Source organism: Anser cygnoides, chromosome 4, assembly GCF_040182565.1.
Source record: "Anser cygnoides isolate HZ-2024a breed goose chromosome 4, Taihu_goose_T2T_genome, whole genome shotgun sequence".
In the NCBI taxonomy this organism is placed as follows: Eukaryota; Metazoa; Chordata; class Aves; order Anseriformes; family Anatidae; genus Anser; species Anser cygnoides.
This window is the reverse complement of record NC_089876.1, coordinates 26,678,595-26,700,125: the sequence shown is the minus strand read 5'-3', so window position 1 is coordinate 26,700,125 and position 21,531 is coordinate 26,678,595. Positions and strand designations below refer to the sequence as shown.

Here is a 21,531-nt window from a genome sequence, read left to right as displayed (position 1 = left end):
GTTCCTCCTTTAACAATGTATAGAGATCTGTGTACTGGCCAAAGTAATTTCCTGGAAGTGGGACAATTGGACTCTAAAGCATCAGAAGAATTGATATGATGTGGCTTCTTGCTTTTCATATATTTCTCATACTTTCCTATCATGTATAAATTATATGAAAGATTCTTTTATATGTTTCAGTAGCCAGAGTTGCTAATTACATCATCATTTCCTGTTTTGATTCCTTATATGACAAAAAAAAAAAAAAAAGTAAGAGCAGTATTGATGTAACCACCATATTCAGTCTGAAAATTTTAGGAGATGCCAAAAGTGGGATGGGACTGAAAGAATGAATGAACAAGATGACTACAGAATAGTGTAAAAAGGCTATAGGATTTAGAAATTAAAACAAGGACAAACAGAGAAAGGGAGAATGTATTTTGGCATATTTAGGAAAACAAGGATAAGGAGTGAAGAGCTACATGGAAACAAAATAATAAAAAGAGGAAAGATGGGCAGTGGTAGTGCAAGTAAAAGAAAGGTGGAAAGTCACAAGAATATAATATACGGTACATAATATACGGTAATAGCAAACCGTATATGTAATAGGCAATAAGGCACCCAGATTCTTTCTGTGAAAGCTATTTATGAATCTCAACACCTGTTACACAGTTTTAACGAGAATGCAAGAAGGTTGAGTTATGCACGTGGAAAGTAGAAGTAAGAATTAAGAGCTAAATTAATCATTTTCACTGACTTCATGGCATTCTCCTAAGGAGCCTTATGTCTTGGTTTCTTTCAGCAAGGCATATTGTTTAGGGATTTAGTATCAGAGGGTTAGATGACATAACCTGGCCTTGTGTGTATCAGTCTGCAAAACTCCAACAGTAATGCTGTTCTGATCCCACTAGCTTGCTTTAGTGAAAATCCAGACACAAACCCAGTCCAGTACTAAAGATTCCAAATGATAGTAAAGCCATTATTCCCTTGGTAGTGGTGCTTATATCCTGCCCGTGGTTTTGTTTATGACCCAGTCACCAAGCTGTGGCTGACTTCAAAATGTCCTTCTGTGTTGTGTAGATGGGATCAGCTAACCCCATCTGTGTAACTAGTTATCCAGTATTCCCAGATCCCTTCAAAACCCAGTTTTCACTGTGGCAGGTGAAAAACATTCACAATCTTTTGCCTGCCTGAGCTAATTATATAGAGCAGTTCATAATTTGCAAAGCTCCCGAAACTGTTTTCTGCAATATTTGATTTTCTGTATATTGTGCTAATGTGCTTATAGTGGCCCTTGCTGTGGGAAGCATATGGAATTATTTAATGAGAGGGTAAAACAAAAACAAACACTATATTTTTCTCTTCTTTTTTTTTCTTTTTTTTTTCTTTTTTTTCTTTTTCTTAAGAAACCACCTGCAATTGCTGTTCGACCTGGATCAACACTGATTCCAATTAATAACATTAATCATCTCCCTGAACGTGATGATGATTATGGATATGAGTGCCTAGAAGGGAAAGACTGTGCTAGCTTCTTTTGTTGTTTTGAAGACTGCCGCACAGGATCTTGGAGAGAAGGAAGGATACACATTCGTATTGCAAAAATTGACTCCTATTCTCGAATCTTCTTTCCAACAGCCTTTGCATTGTTCAATCTTGTTTATTGGATTGGCTATCTTTATCTATAAATTTCAGTGGTTGGACAAACTCAGAAAAAAAAAAAGTTATCTGTCATTAATTCTTTTCAGTGAATTGTCAAAGAATAGAGCTGGTCCAAAATGATTCAGATCGGATGTTTTTAAAATCTGAAACAACGAGAGGAAATATGATGATGTAGTCTCCCTCTTGTGATCAACTATAGAATAGATATTGGTATTTTGAAGAGGAAATTTAAAAATAAAACCTCTTATGATTTAGATTATCTGAAAACAAACCTATTTTCGTCCAGCTCTAACAAAATGCACAGACAAGAGGCTATATTATTGAACTGAACATTTCTACATAACCTTTGAATTTCAATTCTAAATGATAATGCAGATGAATTTTGTAGCATCTCTTACACCTTAACAAAGAAAGCCTTAATAATATGGGATTAATTATTCTCATCCATTTCATCTATAAGATGATGATTTTTATTAATTCCTGACTTAAAAAAGTTGAAGTGGAACATTTCTATTTTTCAACTAGACATTTGTTCTCTGCTGTATGTTAAGAAGAATGGTTAAGTCATGATTAATCACATTATACAAAACGCAGAGACAAGAGCAGCAAGAAATGCGTATATCGCAAAAAAGCCACAAGGGTAATTCTGAGCTTGTCTTATCCTGACCATTGATATAGGCTTTTGGCTTTCAGCCTTTGATTACATGTATGTCTGTGCTCCATCTGCTGTTATTTCACTGTTGCAGGTTCCCCAAAGTTCTCCAAGAGGGCTACAACTTTGAAAAATTCCTACCAAGCTGCCATTGCTCTAATTTCATGGAATCCAGAATGGTGTTGGCTAACAGATTCTGGCCCTTCAACATAACGCTCTACACATCCTCCCCCTCCCCCCATCCTTTGTCTTATTCATACTCAGGGGCAGAGAAAGAGTTAAAGAGTTCAGTAGAATTTGTATCATCAGAGTTTGGAAAAACCTTATAACAGTGCTATAGACATTGTATTCAAAACAATTTATCCATCCTACCCATCCCTAAGAATAAAATATAGGACCTGGTCTGCTCTGCATACAGTATAGTTTTGTATATTCTGTTTGTTACTGCTTATGCTTCTCACTGAGCCAAAGCCAGATTTACTGATACTGTGTTATGGATTGCTGTGTAATTACCTCCTTGATATATATACTTTTTTTTTTTTTCTGAATGAAAAGCCCTTTTATAAGGGGAAAAATAAATATAATTCTTATGTATTACAGATCCTTCTTCAAGATGGGGTGTATTCCCCCAAAATCACAGGACCAGTACTCTAACCTTTCTATGGTCAGAGCTTCTGTTCCCTTTGGTAGGAATTCTTCAGTAGTAGTCTTTCTGGACTAACTTCTGTGTGTTGACTAGTGCTGGCTGGCAGCATTTACTATCTAAATTCTATTTTAAATCCATTGTCTTCATTATAGAAAAATGCAGTCTTTCCTCCTTTCTCAGAAAGAAACTGGTCTCAAGTGAGCTTGCAAAAATCACTGTAAAATTAAGATATGCATTAAGTAGAAGTCAGAATTACACAGAAGACCTTACAGATCTTTAAAGAGGATTAATGGGATTAACATTTGGCTGTAGGTGAGGATGCTCGGTACGAGAGATAAAGACATGATTAATGGTTAATTATAGAAAATGATACATGGAAGAAGCCTCCCCCTCCCCCCAATATTTCTGAATGTGCTACCTCCTCTGAATTTTTATCAGAATAAAAGTAATGGATTTTCATAGGCTAGTTGGTACCAGAAGTAATAAGATACTCAGTACATATGTGAACAGTTACTGCAATGTTCAGCCCCAAAGTTTAATAAAGAATGCCAGACTATGTGCAGTGATTCTGGAAGCAAGTGTGACTGAGAAGATCACATTTTAATGCAAGCTTTACTTCTTTATTTAGCCAAACATCTGTTGTATGACCTTTCTGAGCACCAACTTCCTCTGACTGTTAGACTGAGGGTAGAAGTGCAGCATCATTAACAACGCTATTGTTTCTTTAGAGTCTCATTTTCAGAAAATGTTCAGTACAATGGAAATATGTCAGTTTTAATTCCATAGTGCAGTGTGATGCGTTTTGACAGCACACTGAACATGTTCCTCTGTAGGAGGGATGAAGGTGGCTTCAGTAGCAGTATGTTAGATGCATATTTGAAAGGCATTCTACTTGCTACTCAATACAGGCCCAAATTTTTGTGAGCTCCTGGTTGTCATTAATTTACCTTTAAACAAAAGGAACTTGAAAGAACTTGGCACTTTGCAAGGGGAAATACAAATTTCACAGCACATCCAGTTAGCTTTTTCATTTGGTTTTCAGTTGCCAATCAACCTCTAGTGATTTATCTGGACAACAGAAAACATCCTGAATAAAGAAGAGATGGGTAAAAAGTCTTTCATCTTTAATTTCTATGAAACAATGTAATGGAATATTAAAGCTATTGAGTGTTATGACTCTTTGGTTTAGCGATGCGCTTGCTTCTGTCTGTTGACAAACTTTTCTGTGTATCTCATTTGATTCTGATGAAATCATTTCAGTTTCCCATAGTACTGTGAGTTCAAATCGAAATGGGAATGCAGTGAACTGTAACTTGGCATGTAATAAATGTATTATTTTAGTCCTATGTGTTTTTTTTTTTCTTTCCAGTTTGCATGTAAACAATAAATTACAAGAAATCCAAGCATTGCTCTCAAAAAATGGCAAGAAACAGAGACTATGATTACCTAGGCTTAGATGCTGCGACCATTTTTGAAACCTACCTGGAAAAAAACTCATTTACTGATAGCTGGGATTACAATATTTTGTGTCATATTATTCTGACCACTACTGCTTAAAGACGTGCTTAAACCTATTCCTAATCAGTACTGTAATTAGGCCAGAATTTAGAAAAGCATGTGCTTATGTACTGACATAAAGAGTGATGCGGTCCTGAATTGATGCCATTAACACATGCTTAATTTGCATTAATTTCAATAATGAGTGTTCAGTAGCTCAAATCATTGAGCATTAAGGATGGGAGCCAGAGCCTCTTCAGTAAAACATTTTCTGGTTGAAAGAAAGGGACACAGAGGAGAAATTGCCAGAAAGGCAAAAAAGGGGACAAACAAGTCTGGGGAAACTGTTTGCACCCATTGCGAACATCTCCTGAAATGTATTTTTCAAAACAGAGACATTTCTTTTCTGCATTTGTGTTTACTACTTGTCTGTTTTAGTAGTAAGTACAGGTCAGAGTGTTATTTTTTCGTAAGGTTTTGTCTGTGATCGTACTTACTCATCTTCAGTGCATGTCTTCTGTGTCTGAATGCATCTGTTTAATGTAGTAGCAGTAAAAGTGCAACCAAAGCATGAGCTCTGGGTAGTGTATTTTATATTCATATATTGATGTGCTTCAAAGACTTTAACCTTATCCAGTTTTCTGACATTCAGAGACATAGGATTGTGTAAGGCTTTGAAGGAGAACCACCTCCAACACAGTTTCGATAATTTTCTGTTGCTTATTTACAATGGCAGTAAAAGATTTGTTTAAAATTGTTATCTGAACTGTAGTTTGTAATGTGTAATTTGTGAGCACCTTTGACCTTTCAATTGAAAGCTCAACAGGAGGAATCTGGATTTAAATAGCCATCTACATGATGTAAGATATATTTTATTTAATTATATCAGTCATCATTTCAGTTTACTGTTTCCATATAACTGAGGATTAATGCTAATACATCTAATTTGCATTTTTAAAATCATTGCTTTCATAACTTTTTTTTTAATTTACTGCAGTTCTCAGCTTAGTTATACATTAAAGACATTATTTTATGTTTGTGAAATAAAATTGTAATTTGTGGTGATTATAATAGAGAGAATAGCAACTAAAGTAGAATTTCTCAGCTAGACTAGAGTTTAGAATATGAAACAAGGAATTAGAAAGAACTGTTGTGCTTCCACTCCTGAAAAAAAAAAAAAAAGTGAATTTCCACAATGAATGTGCTATAGGGGAGAGTGACTCAATGAGAAAGGTAGAATATTTTTTAGGCTGAGAAAACACCTGTGCCGGTTCACACCAGGGACTTGTTACCCAAGTGGTTTAAGTCAACAAAAGATCAGTATGTCCTTTGGTGGTCTTTTGCTTCTGCTTCAATTGTTCCAGCAATTGCAGTTGTAAAGCCATGTTGCCAGATGACTCAAAACCTGAAAAAAAAATAATGTTTTTATTATACTCTTCTCTAAGATAATGTTACAACCAGATGGGAGGGATCATCTGACTGATGATGCAACGCTATGGCCCTATAGATCACTGAGTTTCTTTCTCACAGGCTACATGATTTTCTTTAGAAGGTGGATCAGAGCTATTACTCCCTGAACAATGGAACAGCATCTTTGTACATCTGTCTGCACATGTGCAGTTCCGTTGTGTTGACTGTCCTGTTACAAGGCACTGGATGTTGTTGTTGTTGTTATTATTATTATTATTTTCATATGTGGGTGAATTTGGATTGCACTTCTGGGTAAGATGTCCAAAACTTGTTACAGGTTGTGGGTTCTGAGACCCGTTCTAGATCAGTGAATACTAAACTTTTGAGGTTATATACTAGTAAATCTCGTCGAGAGAACTGGAGCATTACAAAGCCTTTAGAGGAAACTTCAGGCTGCCATTGCAGGTAAGCAGTTAAAGTTTAAAATTGTAATAGAATAAAGGATCTCCACCTTTTATCTATAGGCAGATGTTTTTACCCACTAAAAAATCTGCAATATATATTTAAAAAAATCTTAAAAGTTTCATGGTATTTTAAGGAAGAAATGATATCGGTAAAATTGCTGAGCAATCTCATTTCCCTTCACAGTGACAAATCTTGCTTTGCCTGCAAATTTTGCTTATGGTAAATCAACATAATTTGAGCTGGGTGATGGAGCCACAGGGGATGTTAAGACCTATAAACTGTTCTATGTTCTTCTCCATCCCTTTTCTTAGTCAAGAAAAGTGTATTAAAGTACTAGAAAGTGTATGATGTATAAATGAGGACAATTTTTTCTACTGAAAACAGGGCTTGAGTTCCACTGACTGATAGGATCCAGAAAGAGACAGGAGTTTGCTCACAGTAATAAGGCTTCCCTTTTGTAATTCTTTGTGGTAGCTGATTTTCCATACATCTCTGCATGCCTACCTGAAACTCAAAGATTACCCAGGCTGGAAGTAATTTGTTTGCATTTCTGGCTTCACAGAATGATCTTTATCATCATGGTTTGAGTCTTGCTGAATTCAAAAGAAAGGTTTCCTCTTCAAGTTTCCCTGAATTGAATTCATTCTGGGAATGTATGAGAGGTCTAGCCATTGGAAAAGTGATCTTCTGTTGATCCAGCTGAGGAGGCAGACTGGCTCTGTAGGGTGGCATTAAGACTGCTTTGTCATTTAGACTTGAAAATGTTAAACACTCTTAACAATGACCAGTACTGTCCCCACAGAGAGTATAATATTTTTGCCAATTCAATATTTAAAAACAAAACCTCCAAATGGCTGCTGTGGGTGGGAATTAAGGATGAGTCATTGTTTAACTGCAGAAGTCAATTTCCCTTTAAATTGTTTTTCCTCCTGAGAAAAAGAGCAAATACGAACCTTTTGGTTTGTGAAGTCTGCAGAGAGCAGGTCACAGTCAATTTAAACAGGTAATGTCATGTTTGTCCCTCTGTCTGTGATGGTATAGGAGCAGGAAAACTGAAGGGACCTGAAGGGTTCGGAATTCTCAAGACAGGTAAATGCGGACATCTGTGTATTCACAGGCCCAGCATAAATACACCATCCATGTTCACACTTTAGTCACCTACAAAATATTAGTGACTGGGTTCTTCACAACATCTTTTGTTTTTCTCACTGTTGCCCACCATGAATGCCCAGACTGTTCTTCATGGACATTGAGGGTTGCATTATGATACCTTTGTTTATAGTTTAAATTATAATATAACATAAATACTTCCTTAAATGAAACCAAGGGGTCAGAATCTGTTAATCTTATGTTGATTCCTATCTTGAAAAAATATAATACCTGTTTATAATTCCTATTCCAATTAATTAAACAATAATGCTATAATTTGTATTCCTCTCTAATGAATTTTTATAAACATTTTTTTTTTGTATATATATTATTTTTACAGTTTATTTTACAGTGTTTGGTCTGAAGACTTAAGTTTTTGGAAATTGTTCAAAAATAACACCTGTTAATTTATTGTATGACATGTCTCTTTTATATTGAGGTTCCATTATAATAGCAGCTTCAAATGTGCATACACCCTTATTGAAGGTCTTTGTCTCAACATTTATAGGTCACTTAATGTTTCACAGATTCGCAATTTTTTTCTTACTAATACATACTAATACATCCTTTTTTTTTTTTTCTTCTCTCTTTTTAAAAAATCTGTCATTTTTAAGCTACCTAATTGAACATTCATACCATGTATTCGATTTGGTAGAGTCTTGGCAGCAGTGGATAATATGGCAACATTGTGCATAATTGTTACTTTTAAAATGATATATGAAAGTCTTTGTTGTACCTTCCTGAGCAAAAATACAGAACATTAAGATAAATTGAATAATTTTCAGTGCTGCTTCTAAGGAGTATATATAAAATACATAATACTAATGCAAATCTGTTCTCCTATTTCAGTTTTACATTCAGAAGCCTCCTCAGTTGGGCTAATATTGTGTGTGCTGATACTTAAAGTTCTGCTCAGTTATTTGGTACTTCTCCAAAAACCTTGTTGTGCAGTTGTCCATTATTATATTCAGTTGCCCAGAAACATCAAAGTATCCTCACAGGCTTTTAATGTGATTAAACCATGACTTCTTCAGCCTCTTTTAAAATACCATAATGTTTTGTGTGCAATGCCAAAATTAAAGCATTTTCAGATATTAAATTGAATATTATTTGCTTCTCTGCTTTGGTAAAGTCTGTCTGCCAGGTTAGAGTAAAACGCTGATACCACCATTTCAGTATTTGACAACACTATTAAAGAGCACAATGGAACAGAAAACTTCAGAGATGACAAATTGATGATGCTCTTGGCTAAATCCCATACAACTAAGATTTTGCAAATGTAGTAGAAATGATATTAGCAAGGGAAAGACATTTTCATATATAGATTAGAGAGCATGTTCTGAAACCTTTTTATATACATCAAGATCAGATTGTCATTTTCAGAAACATTTTTTTCTATAAAAAATTTGTTCTAAGCATAAAAAAATATACTTTTATTATTTATTTTATTTGCACAGTTAGAATGCAGAAATGGTTCAGAAGCTTAAAATAATTTTGGATTTATTTGATGAGTTTTGTGGATTCAAACTAATTTATACTTAAAAAAAAAAAAAGAAAAGAAAAAGAATGGAGAACATAAATGTTCTGACTGAAGATAAGAATTGAAATCACTGAAGACAAACATGAAAATTTTGCCTCTGGTGAAAAGTTGATTTGCAGATAGGAAAGAATTTTTTCGGTACTGAGGGAGGTGCTATGATTGCATTCACAGAGCGGATGGATTCTAGTCTTCCTTGTATGAATTCTATTGCTGTCAAGGTAAAAGATCTACTCAGAGTTTAATTTTTTTTAGTACACACTTAATACTTGGATGCTTCATTTTCCAATGTGCAATTTCAATACTGTTTTAATTTAAAATCTGTTAAATACTTGCTTTGTAGAGAGTGAGTGTTTATCCCTTTCTATCTTCCCTTAAGCTTTCATTTAAAGCACTCCAAAAGCAAGGGACTCAAACTGACTACGTATCACTGAGAGAGTTTTAAATAAATATAAAATTTAGTTTTCTGTAGAATACTGCAGAAAGTTCAAGTATAGTTCAAGGTTATAATTTTCTAGCATTTTGTTCTCTCTTGCCTGCAGGATTTTTATTATTATTATTACTGATTTATTTTATCTTTTTTTTTTTTTCTGAGGTTTGAGGAGAGATGAAAGTAAATAGAAGGATTTCACCTAGTGTTTTTTGACAACAGCATACCTAATGCAGAATAATACATCTGCTGCTAAAATCTGATTTTATTTGAGTACTCCTTTGAGACTGATGGAAGGAATAATGCTAACAAGCTCAGAAAGGAGGAGCTTGTGGCCCTCATTATCAGAAGGTGTTTAGCTGCTCAAAGCTTTGAAATCAGAATTTAAAAAGTCAGAAATCTTTTGCCCAGAGAAGACTGATATTAGTTAGAAGGATAAGTTTTATAGCTCATGACTATATTGTGAATGTTAATATGTTAATGTCTACAGAATTTTCATATAAATGTTGCACTAGTCCTTGTGCATTGAGTGGAAATGTGCTTGCACCCTGATGCATGGTTCACACTGGTGTCTCTAAGACATAGCTTGTAATTTTTCAGTGTAAAACTCTGAAAGCCATAGTCTTAAAAATAAAAGTAAAAATAGTAAAAGCCACCATTGAATACCATGTGTTCTGTGCAAAATGAACAAATTAGATGTTTGTGCTCTGATGTCTCCAAACTGGTAAGAATTAAGAGAGTTTCAACATTGAACTTTGGAAGAGAGTTGTAATGCATTGTTGGTACTGTATCTGCTGTGAAGTTCATTGGTTGCACTGTGAAAAAAAATAAATAAATAGTGCCTCGCTACTTACTTTTAAATGCTATTTATTTTCTATGTGGCATACATTCTTTTCTCTTTAGGAATGAATAAAGACCAAAGGTCTGGGGCCAAAATTCCACTTCACCAGTCATTTTGTTTGGGACGAGTTTAATAACACAGACCTAATGAAAGATTTCCTGTTACTGCCAAAAGGTGTGGTCCTGTAATGGTTAATCCCACTCTCCTTCCTCTTCCAGGATCCCTCATGGCCATGATGTTTGTCTCCATTTTCATTGTCTTGCTTGTTATTTTATAAAAGGTTGTACTTTTCTATTAGTTGTGTCAGGGGGCAAGGAGCAGAGTTCATGCTGAAAGCAGATGCCTGGGGGAAAATCACTCTTTATTTTCCTCAAATACTTTTTACTCTTTGATCTGGATGGCACACTGGAATATCATCCTGTAAGCACCAGATTCCTCTTGTGATCTGTCCCAGGAAATATTTTTAAGTCATTCTAAATAGTCTGTGGAAAGTTAATGAAAGGGGCATACAGTCAACATAAAAAAAAAAACTCTGAGAAAGGAGTCCAAGATGCTCTAAGCCACTGTGGGCACTCAGAGTTCTGGAAGATGCCATAGATTTCTGCAGCCACTTAGACATTTACATTAAAAACAGGAATTGCAGCAATACCTAGGTTCCTTTCAACACTGTATGTTCTTCTTTCCCTGGTAACTACCTCCAGTATTATGTCTTGCAAGGTGTTATTTAAATTATTAGGGTTACTTAAACTATAATAGATTCTTTTTTTTTTTTCCTTTTAGAATCTATTTTTTTTTTCTTTTAGATTGTTGATGTCCTCTCTCTTATATGAAAAATACAATGCCTTGTGGTATTGCACAATAACAAATCACTGAGAGAACAATGGTTTGAATGGCTTTTTAGCTACAAAGAGTCAAACCTCTAGCTTTCACAGTACTGAAGCAGCTGACGAATAAGGAAATTAGGCAAAGCCCTTAGGTACAGACTTCAAAGTAAATTCTGTCATCTATATTTTTAAGGTAAACATTTTTCATTATTACTAAAATTAGTAAAGCAAATTTATAATAATAATAAAAAATACTTGTAATAACAAATATATGGCCTGACAGTTTTCTGTTAATAATATCTACAGTAGAAATTGAGCTCTTTTAAAATTGGACTTAGAGTCCAAATGCTACCTATGGATGTTTTAAAATCTGTGTCAAAAAGAAGCAGAAACTAAACACAGTAGTAGGTAAAACTGTCTTTGTGCTCACTGTCTTTGTGCTCCCTGTCTTGCCATGGGGTCCTGCACTGTGGCTTATGAGAGAGTCAACCAGTCTGCTAGACCTGGGACTGAGAACGGTGTTTCTTTGGTAAGAGTGAGGTCTGTGATCTCACTTCTCTTTTGGGAAAGGGACTGTGAGCACTGAAGTCATTCCATAGGTCAGTGAGCAGCCAATTTATGGTAATGAATTTCAGACTCAAGCAGCTATTGTTAGGTAAATGTTAGTGATAGAAAGTTTTCACAATTAATTGGCAGTGCCTGGTGCACGGTGTCAGGTTAACTGCAGCTCATCTGTTTTCTCATCTGTTCTCTCTTGCAAGAAACACTGCCTCAGATTTCCCCGTCACCTTTTCTCTTTATTCAGCGCTATCACCTACTGTCTTCTCAAGCCTTGCCATCATAACTTTACCCAGGAAATCTGATATGTGGTTCTCTTCTTGCCTTAGAAATCACTTTGTTTTCCCAAGCTTACACTGCACTGTCCATCCTTTCACCTGCTTCCACACCTTCATTTTCTCATTTTCTGTTCTGTCCTGGGTTAATTCACACATTCACAAGAAAGAATTATGGAAGATGAGAGATGATAACTGTGAAAGTGCCACTGACTTAAGAAATGAGACCTTTCCTCCCCGCACACCACCAGCAGTCTGAAGATGCAGTATATCAGCCTCCTGCTGTGTGAAGTATCCCAAAGTAGACTTCTGTCTGGTGTGAAGTCATCTAATACGAAACAGTAAATAAGCAGAAGATCTTTCCTAGCACTCTCTTAAGTAAGTCAAAAGGTGAAAGGGAAAAAAACTCCTAGAGAATGATTTTTGGTTTGGGTATTCTTACATGGCCCCGCTGTTGACATCAGAGAGCTCTCAGCAACAGTTTCTTCAAAGCTAGTAGGGTTCCTGAATGCATCTTTCCCATGTGAGAAATGCATGTTAAAATAGGTAATCTGGCAAAAAAAAAAAATCATATATTTTACTAAGCATCCTACCAGCAGTGGATAGGCAAACAGGGGTGCTGGTATTTCAGCACACACTGTGTTCAGGACACACCTTCTTCCCCTGCTCCTAAGTGTAATTTACTATAGATCAATACTAAAAGTCCTAACTTAAGGTTGATGCTGAGGTTCATGCTCAGAGAATGAATCAAATGTTAGACATGAGCCTTAAGACTCAGGTTTTTAAGGTTCTCCTTCCTACTCTACCACTGAATCTGTATGACTCAAATATTTTCCCTTTTAGTTGATATAAGTAGTTTCCCCATGCCTCAGATTCCATCCATAAGATGTCAATAATATTACTCATGGAGCTGTTGAAATTAACACTGAGTTAATGAATGCAAAGAATACACATTCTATGTTGATGTTATTCCATTCTCAAAAAGAAAGTATATTCAACTCTTCTGTGAACCTACACTGGTTAAGGAGACAGGTGTCAGAAGTGTGCCTGAAACTTCTCTACTAATGAAAGTATTTTTAACTGATGTATTAAAAGGTAAATAAAACAGGCAATGTTGAAGATACATCCTCAGAATAACTTGGCTATCAGGACTAACCTGAAAAAGTAACCAGAAGCAGAGTTATCAGGCAGGTATCCTCAGAACAAGAAAACTCTTTGCTAAAGGTAAGAAATTGGGTAACATTATATGTTTTTGTTGTTATTAATGACAATACATATGAGAAATGTTTGTCCTGTTTGTCTGTTGCCTGTTTCAGGTCTGTTCTGACAAAAAAAAAACAAAAACATTATCAATATTGGCTTTATTTGTAGTTAGTCCTACATACAGTATTGGAAGACTCTAAGACCTTCATAGTTGCACTAACATAAGCTGTAGCCATAAATACAACTCAACATCGCTTATGGTCAGAATGATCAGATTAAAATATAGATATATATATATATGATCAGATTAAAAAAAAAAAGGAAAAAGATATATATCTGTCAGAGAATAAGTAGAGTTAATAGCAAAAATTAACTTGTGCGGTGAGAGTCCTAACTGCTCTGTTTATTTAAAAGTTTATAGGACCAGAATATCAGTGTAAGGCAGTATTGCTCCTCTGAAATCAATAGCATTGCTTTGAATTACAGCTGTAACTTTGTATGACCTAAATTATTTCATAACTAAATATGTTCTAAGTATTTTATAACTCAGTATGTTCTGACTTGGGTAAGAAGCAGCACAAGTGTTTTGCAGCAATGAAGTCATGGTTTTGAAATTACAGCTTTCTCAGAATACAATAAACTAGTGAAATCACAATCCACTGTGATTCAGATCACAGTCTACTGTCATTCAGAATGACAGTTCAGACTGCCAAGGAATATTCAGCACTGGTCATATCAGTAGCTGCTATTTAACCTACACAGTCATTTGCATTGAGTACTTACGTTCTTGAGTTAACACTAGGGTTGTCTCTACTGAGAATTGGGTTTGATTCTGTATATTTGGAATTCTAAAACAGTATGTAGTAGAATAGCTTTGAATATTAGTTACTAAATTATTTTCTTCATCCACATACCACTTCTTAGGTTATAGATTTGTTGTTTCCTTCTGATAACACAGAGTGCTTTAAAATCCTAACGTTTATTTCTCTAAATGGGAAAAGCTTGCTACAGACATCCTTTAAATTTCCCAGCAGCAACAATGAAGATAAATGTGCATGTGTTATTACAGTACTCCAAAAAACACATTAAGTGGAGTTATAAATCAAAACTATTTTGTCCTCTAGACTACTTGGGATTAGTGGTTAATAACTGGGCAGCAAATTCAGCAGCATGCAGACAACCATTAATGGTGCACTTACTATGAGTCGGTGTCCTGCGTGATATAGCTAGCAGTCATGAAATTGCCAAAACTTTTATTTCGTAAAGATATGTAGAAATAAATGGTATTTGACTATGTTGACTACCTAGTACACGATTCAGTCAGTGAGAATTATTAATTCCTCAGTATACGATTGCCTCTAAAATCTACTAGCTTTCTGTATGCTCTGCTGCCTTTGTGTCCTGAAGCATTTCATTTGCTTCTCCAGGAGCAAACCTTTTAATACCTCTGTTAGCACAAAGTCAGTACCAAGCTATGCTCACAGTAGCTGCCTTAGGAAAGATGACTGGAGCCACTTTGCCAGACATTATTCTCGGAAATTGATGAAAAGCATCACTGTAATTTCCACTAAGACTGGAATTGTCGTTGTTCTAACTGTGGTGGAAGAAACACACAACAGAAACATACTTAGCTGTGCCCTTTAGATCTCAAGACAGATTTTGTAATACTAAATACGTTTTTGTCCATGAACTCTGCACTGGAGGCTTGCTTATTCTGTTAAAAACAAAACAAAACTGTTTTAGATAACAATACTTTATACCTTTGTGTAGAACTTGCATGGATTGTCTTTGTCCAATTAAACAGCTCCCTTTTTCTAAACAAGTTTCAATACTAGGTAGGGAGTAGAATGTTAAACTGGAAGCCATAGAATAATTAATGAGTTTAAAAAATATATAAGTGAACAATAATTGCCACTATTGTACACTAGTTTATGTGGCTAAAACACAACAGCTGAGAGATTAGTGGCACCAGTTGCAATTCAAGTAATTTCTAATCCTTATTTAAAAATGAATAAAATCGCACAGTGATTTTACATTCCTTTTGACTGCATTTTTTTTTTCCTCTAGTAGTTTACATTTTGACTCTGTAAATATTTCTCTAACCTCTCAAATTTCCCTTCAGTTCCTTATCCCAGTAAGGTTTATCTTCTGGTGATACCTTGCTTTCCATTCCTCACTTGCATTAGAAATTTTCAAGATTTTGTTCTTTCTTGTCTCCCCTTCCTTCAGTTTCCCCTCCAGGAAACTCATCTGCTTCAGCTGAACTAATACTCAAAAACCCCATAAAACTATAAAGTGATGCTTGCATGGTATTTGAGCTACCAGCCAGGAAGATGAACAGCTTAACATTTCAGGCACTAAAATAAAGTTCAAAGGCAGAGAAATAGGAAGGACTAGATTGAGAAGTTGTGACCTACCTCTGAAATGAAATCAAAATCCTGGAATTCTTGTTGTGTAATAGACTTAAAAGGCAGCTGCACAATTTCCTTTGATCATTGCCTGGCAAAACATGACAATGAAGAGCATGAAGGTTGAGTTTAAAAGAAAATTTTTGGGGGGGTGAGAGGAACTGATGTGGGTTCCTGTCACTCTCTAGACTGATGAAGAATGCTATGCCATGCTCAGATGTGCTTTCCTGAGCTTAGCTATACCTGGCACAGTTATGCTAGTACATTTTCCTGACTCAGTGCTGGGATCGGACAAGCAAGAGAGACCGTGATGGGACCCAAACAAATCCCATTCCATGTGCAAGCATTTCTGTGGGCAGGAGGCCCAGGCAGAGTATGGGCAACTCCCCAAGCATCCAACCCAAAGCTGATGGCATGCTGCAGGCATGTCTGCCCCACGCTGCACATATTACCATATGGGTCTGTTATGCTTAGCACAAGTCTTTTCACCAGCTCCACTTAATGCAGCAGGGAAATTGCACTTAATGCAGCATGGGTAACAAACAGGAGGAGCTGGAAGCCATCGTGCAGCAGGCAGGCTACGACTTGGTTGCCATCACGGAGACGTGGTGGGACCGCTCCCACGACTGGAGTGCTGCAATGCCTGGCTATCGGCTCTTCAGGAGGGACAGGCAGCACAAAAGGGGTGGTGGCGTGGCTCTCTACATTAGAGAATCTTTTGATGTTGTGGAACTCCAGGCTGGGAATGATAAGGTTGAATCCCTGTGGGTTAGGATCCGTGGGAAGGCCGGCAAGGCTAGCATCCTGGTGGGGGTCTGCTATAGACCGCCGAACCAGGATGCGGAGACGGATGAGGAGTTTTATAGGCAACTGACAGAAGTTGCAAAATCGTCGGCGCTTGTCCTCGTGGGGGACTTCAACTTCCCGGACATATCCTGGAAACACAACACGGCACAGAGAAAGCAGTCTAGGAGGTTTCTGGAGAGCGTGGGAGATAGCTTCCTGACGCAGCTGGTCAGTGAACCTACCAGGGGTGGTGCCCCGCTAGACCTTCTCTTCACAAACAGAGAAGGACTGGTGGGAGATGTGGTGGTCGGAAGCTGTCTGGGGCAGAGTGACCACGAAATGGTAGAGTTCTCTATTCTTGGCGAGGCCAGGAAGGGGACCAGTAAAACTGCTGTCTTGGACTTCCGGAGGGCTGACTTTGAGCTGCTCAGGACGCTGGTTGGCCGAGTCCCTTGGGAGGCGGTTCTGAAGGGCAGAGGAGTCCAGGAAGGCTGGGCGCTCCTCAAGAAGGAAATCGTGATGGCACAGGAGCGGTCCGTCCCCACGTGCCCAAAGATGAGCCGGCGTGGAAGAAGACCGGCCTGGCTCAACAGAGAGTTGCGGCTGGAGCTTAGCAGAAAAAAGAGGGTTTATAATCTTTGGAAAAAAGGGCGGGCCACTGAGGAGGACTACAAGGATGTAGCGAGGCTGTGCAGGGAGAAAATTAGAAAGGCCAAAGCTCATCTGGAGCTCAATCTGGCTACTGCCGTTAAAGACAACAAAAAATCCTTTTACAAATACATCAACGCGAAACGGAGGACTAGGGAGAATCTCCATCCTTTACTGGATGCGAGGGGAAACCTAGTTACTAAGGATGAGGAAAAGGCTGAGGTGCTTAATGCCGCCTTTGCCTCAGTCTTTAGCGGCAATACCGGTTGTTCTCCGGACACCCAGTGCCCTGAGCTGGTGGAAGGGGATGGGGAGCAGGATGTGGCCTTCGCTATCCATGAGGAAATGGTTGGCGACCTGCTACGGAGCTTGGATGTGCGCAAGTTGATGGGGCCTGATGGGATCCACCCGAGGGTACTGCGAGAACTGGCGGAGGAGCTGGCCGAGCCGCTTTCCATCATTTATCGGCAGTCCTGGCTATCGGGGGAGGTCCCGGTTGACTGGCGGCTAGCCAATGTGACGCCCATCTATAAGAAGGGCCGGAGGGCAGACCCGGGGAACTATAGGCCTGTCAGTTTGACCTCAGTGCCGGGGAAGCTCATGGAGCAGATTATCTTGAGGGTCATCACGCGGCACTTGCAGGGCAAGCAGGCGATCAGGCCCAGTCAGCATGGGTTTATGAAAGGCAGGTCCTGCTTGACGAACCTGATCTCCTTCTATGACCAAGTGACGCGCTTGGTGGATGAGGGAAAGGCTGTGGACGTGGTCTACCTTGACCTAAGTAAGGCTTTTGACACCGTTCCCCACAACATTCTCCTCAAGAAACTGGCTGCTCGTGGCTTGGACTGGCGTACGCTTCGCTGGGTTAGAAACTGGCTGGATGGCCGAGCCCAGAGAGTTGTGGTGAATGGAGTCAAATCTGGTTGGAGGCCGGTCACTAGTGGAGTCCCCCAGGGCTCGGTACTGGGGCCGGTCCTCTTTAATATCTTTATCGATGATCTGGATGAGGGCGTCCAGTGCACCCTCAGTAAGTTTGCAGATGACACCAAGCTAAGTACGTGTGTCGATCTGCTCGAGGGCAGGAAGGCTCTGCAGGAGGATCTGGATAGGCTGGAGCGATGGGCTGAGGTCAACTGCATGAAGTTCAACAAGGCCAAGTGCCGGGTCCTGCACCTGGGCTGCAACAACCCCAAGCAGAGCTACAGGCTGGGAGATGAGTGGCTGGAAAGCTGCCTGGCCGAGAAGGACCTGGGAGTATTGGTGGATAGTCGGCTGAATATGAGCCAGCAGTGTGCTCAGGTGGCCAAGAAGGCCAACGGCATCCTGGCCTGTATAAGAAGCAGTGTGGCCAGCAGGTCGAGGGAAGTGATTGTGCCCCTGTACTCGGCTCTGGTGAGGCCGCACCTCGAGTACTGTGTTCAGTTTTGGGCCCCTCGCTACAGGAAGGACATGGACGTGCTCGAGCGAGTCCAGAGAAGGGCGACCAAGCTGGTGAGGGGTCTGGAGAACAAGTCTTACGAGGAGCGGCTGAGGGAGCTGGGCTTGTTCAGCCTGGAGAAGAGGAGGCTCAGGGGCGACCTTATCGCTCTCTACAGTTACCTGAAAGGAGGCTGTAGAGAGGTGGGGGTTGGTCTATTCTCCCACGTGCCTAGTGACAGGACAAGGGGGAATGGGCTAAAGTTGCGACAGGGGAGTTTTAGGTTGGATGTTAGGAAGTACTTCTTTACCGAAAGGGTTATTAAGCATTGGAACAGGCTGCCCAGGGAGGTGGTGGAGTCACCATCCCTGGAGGTCTTTAAAAGACGTTTAGATGTAGAGCTTAGGGATATGGTTTAGTGGAGTACTTAGTGTTAGGTCGGAGGTTGGACTCGATGATCTTGAGGTCTCTTCCAACCTAGAGAAATCTGTGAAATCTGTGAAATCTGTGAAATAGGAAGCTAAAAGGCCCAATAGATGGACTTCCCAGCATCACTGCATTCTCCTGCCTTTTGGGGGAAAGGCAGTGGTGCCTTCTGCCTAGACTAATGGCTCAGAAGGAGGAAGGGGCCTACTTTCTTTCTCCACACCAACTCAACAGTTTTTATTGGCATTTTCCATTTTCCCAGGACTAGATGGTGCAGTACTTCAGACTAAAACCAGAATAACTGAGAGAGTATTTGTATTCTTCTGACTTGATGCAAGATACAACACTAATTTTATACATGGAATTAATTCTGAAGAATATGTCCTAGATAATGTTGTCATCTAACCCTAAATCTCTTGTTTTGCTGTCCTCTGTTGTCCTAGTCAAATTCTTTTTTTTTTTTCTTTGTGAATTCCTCTCACTTTTACCAACACTGCTGTGTTTCTGTCTTTCTGTTTTATCTTGACATTTCACTTTCAGACTGCTGGCCTTAAAATACAAATTTTCACAGATATAGATTTTAAGTGGATTATCACACAGTGGTAAATGAAAATCTCTGTATTCAAGGCTGTTCCAACTACTTGAAGCTCTGGACTACTTAGAGAAGGGGGAAGGCTTGCACCAAGACAAGATTAACCTTTCTTTGCTTTATATTTCTAAGCTCTTTGTGTTCTCGATTGAAAATATTCCCTTTGAAGGCTTTCTGTCATGAAAGGGATTATTGCTTGCCTGAGAAATAATAATTAGCTGATAATTTAAACTGAAAATAAACCACTAGTTCATGATTCATAGTCCAGCAGAGAAATTATAGTTTTCTGTACATGAAAACAATTCTGCATTCTAATAGTCATTACTCCCTTGGTGAAGGCCGTGCAAAGACAACATTTTACCTGGAGACAACTTCACTGGGTGATGGAAGCTGATAATGCCTACTTGCTCCTTTTCACTGCCCAGATACAGCTTTCCAGGAATAGTCTCTTCACAGTTCCCCTTTTCAAGGGCATTTCCCCAGAAAGAGGATGTTATGGAAAGCAGAAAGATCAAAGCAGTGAAGGAGCTAAACAAAACTTTAAATGTCACAGGAGGTCACTATACTTTTCAATGCCTCACCAGATGTTTCGCTCTTCAAAGGACAATAGTTTGAGAAGAATACAATTAGCTGCTGGGGGTCAGTCTACAGGGACAAATGTCAAATGTTGTTAGCATCAGGGAATTAATGGTTAATAGTGGAAGCCCATTCAGAAAGTCTGAGGCAAACTACATTTTGACAATCTTAAATATTATGGTAAAGGGTATTAGAGTCTACAAACTTTTTTCATGATTTATCAAGAAAGCCAAATCATCTGAAATATCTCTAATGTGTGATATTTATTACCAGAAAATTGTATGCTAAACATTTGCTTTCAGCTGCTGGGCAAGAAAAAGAGGGAAGGGAAGGGAAGGGAAGGGAAGGGAAGGGAAGGGAAGGGAAGGGAAGGGAAGGGAAGGGAAGGGAAAGAAAATTATCTTCAAAGCTACTCATAAAAAGCAAAAACCATACATGTCTCAAAAATTTAATTGCTGATGAATTTTAGACATTTTGAACATAGTTCTGTCTTTCTGTTTTGTTCAGAAATGTCATAGGAAGTCAGAAAACTGTCAAATATGACTTTTTATTATTGGTCAATTTTGGTATCAGTATTTAGTAAGAATTTCATTAAATTCAGTTATAGATGGCGCCAGTAGGTCTACAAGGCACAAAGACCCCTGAATCACCGCTGGCAGAGAGAACACCAAAACTAGAGGTAGGATGATAGCTCTACATCACAGCTGATTAGACTGCGTGTAACACTGTGCTGTTCCTGAGAGAACAGCTGTTCACTTTGCTTAGAGAGGGGGTGTTTGCTCAAGCAAAGTAAGCTGAGGACTCCCACAGGCCCATGCACCATGTAAAGACACAGAAAGAAGGAATACATGACTGATCAAGTATGTCTAAGTGTCAACTGTGTACACATTTCAATTTATCAACAAGAGACAGTATAGGCTCCTTCCAAAAGTGATGATCTTCCCTCTGAAAATGACTGTTTAACCATAAACTCAGGATTCAGAAGCCATATCCGTGATCTTCCACTTCAAAGCTGTCAAGAATTTCAAAGAAATGACATTTTGGCCTGACCTGAAGCAGAGAGATATTCGAGGTACAGAAAAGAGAGTCCTCCATTTATTCTTTCTGATTCAGTTCAGAAGTAAAGACACGACTTGCTTGAAAGATGGAAACTGCTTTTATACGAAGACTGAGGTTTTTGGTTTTTTTTCTTCTTTTTTTTTTTTTCCCCACTTTGCATCTTCTATTTATTTTTCTCTTACAAAGAGAGACATTTTTTCTTTTTCATGGTATCAAGAATGCCTTGAAGGCATACTCATGGTGTCTGGGACAGCTGGACAAATCATTTTTAGTCTAATGAAAAACTAAGAACTTAAGAGGATGCACTAAGGAGATAAAATCTATAATCAGTGAATAATATGGGTAAACAACTGATGAGAAATGTATTTCATTTCAGAGTGAAGTAACAACTGTTGCTGAAAGGTTTATGTTTATATACTTCTTTACTGAAAATATAGATGTTGCTCTTATTGCCATCTGGGGATACTGATGAGGTTCCAGGAGATTATCTGGTGTAA

The 21,531-nt window shown here is 38.4% G+C and overlaps 1 protein-coding gene and 1 long non-coding RNA gene across 5 annotated transcripts in view; one reads left to right on the top strand and one right to left on the bottom strand.

Moving 5' to 3' along the window:
• The window catches only part of GABRG1 (gamma-aminobutyric acid type A receptor subunit gamma1), a 53,313-nt gene extending 50,625 nt beyond the window's left edge, over positions 1-2,688 (top strand). For 2 of the 4 annotated variants that reach the window (XR_010831043.1, XR_010831042.1), the window contains exon 9: positions 1,386-1,396. Coding sequence is in view for 2 of the 4 variants with exons in the window: in XM_048072920.2 (XP_047928877.1) it covers positions 1,386-1,664 (279 nt within the window). In the remaining 2 variants the exon portion in view is untranslated. Of the gene's footprint in view, positions 1-1,385 lie in introns of all 4 variants that reach the window. The other 2 variants (XM_048072921.2, XM_048072920.2) reach the window with 2 other exon arrangements.
• Positions 2,689-13,733: 11,045 nt separating this feature from the next.
• LOC136790670 (uncharacterized) lies at positions 13,734-20,427 on the bottom strand. Its single transcript, XR_010831041.1, has 3 exons — positions 19,761-20,427; positions 15,543-15,624; positions 13,734-14,839 (listed from the first exon to the last, which is right to left on the bottom strand). It is a non-coding gene; the product is annotated as an uncharacterized lncRNA (long non-coding RNA).
• Positions 20,428-21,531: the final 1,104 nt, after the last annotated feature.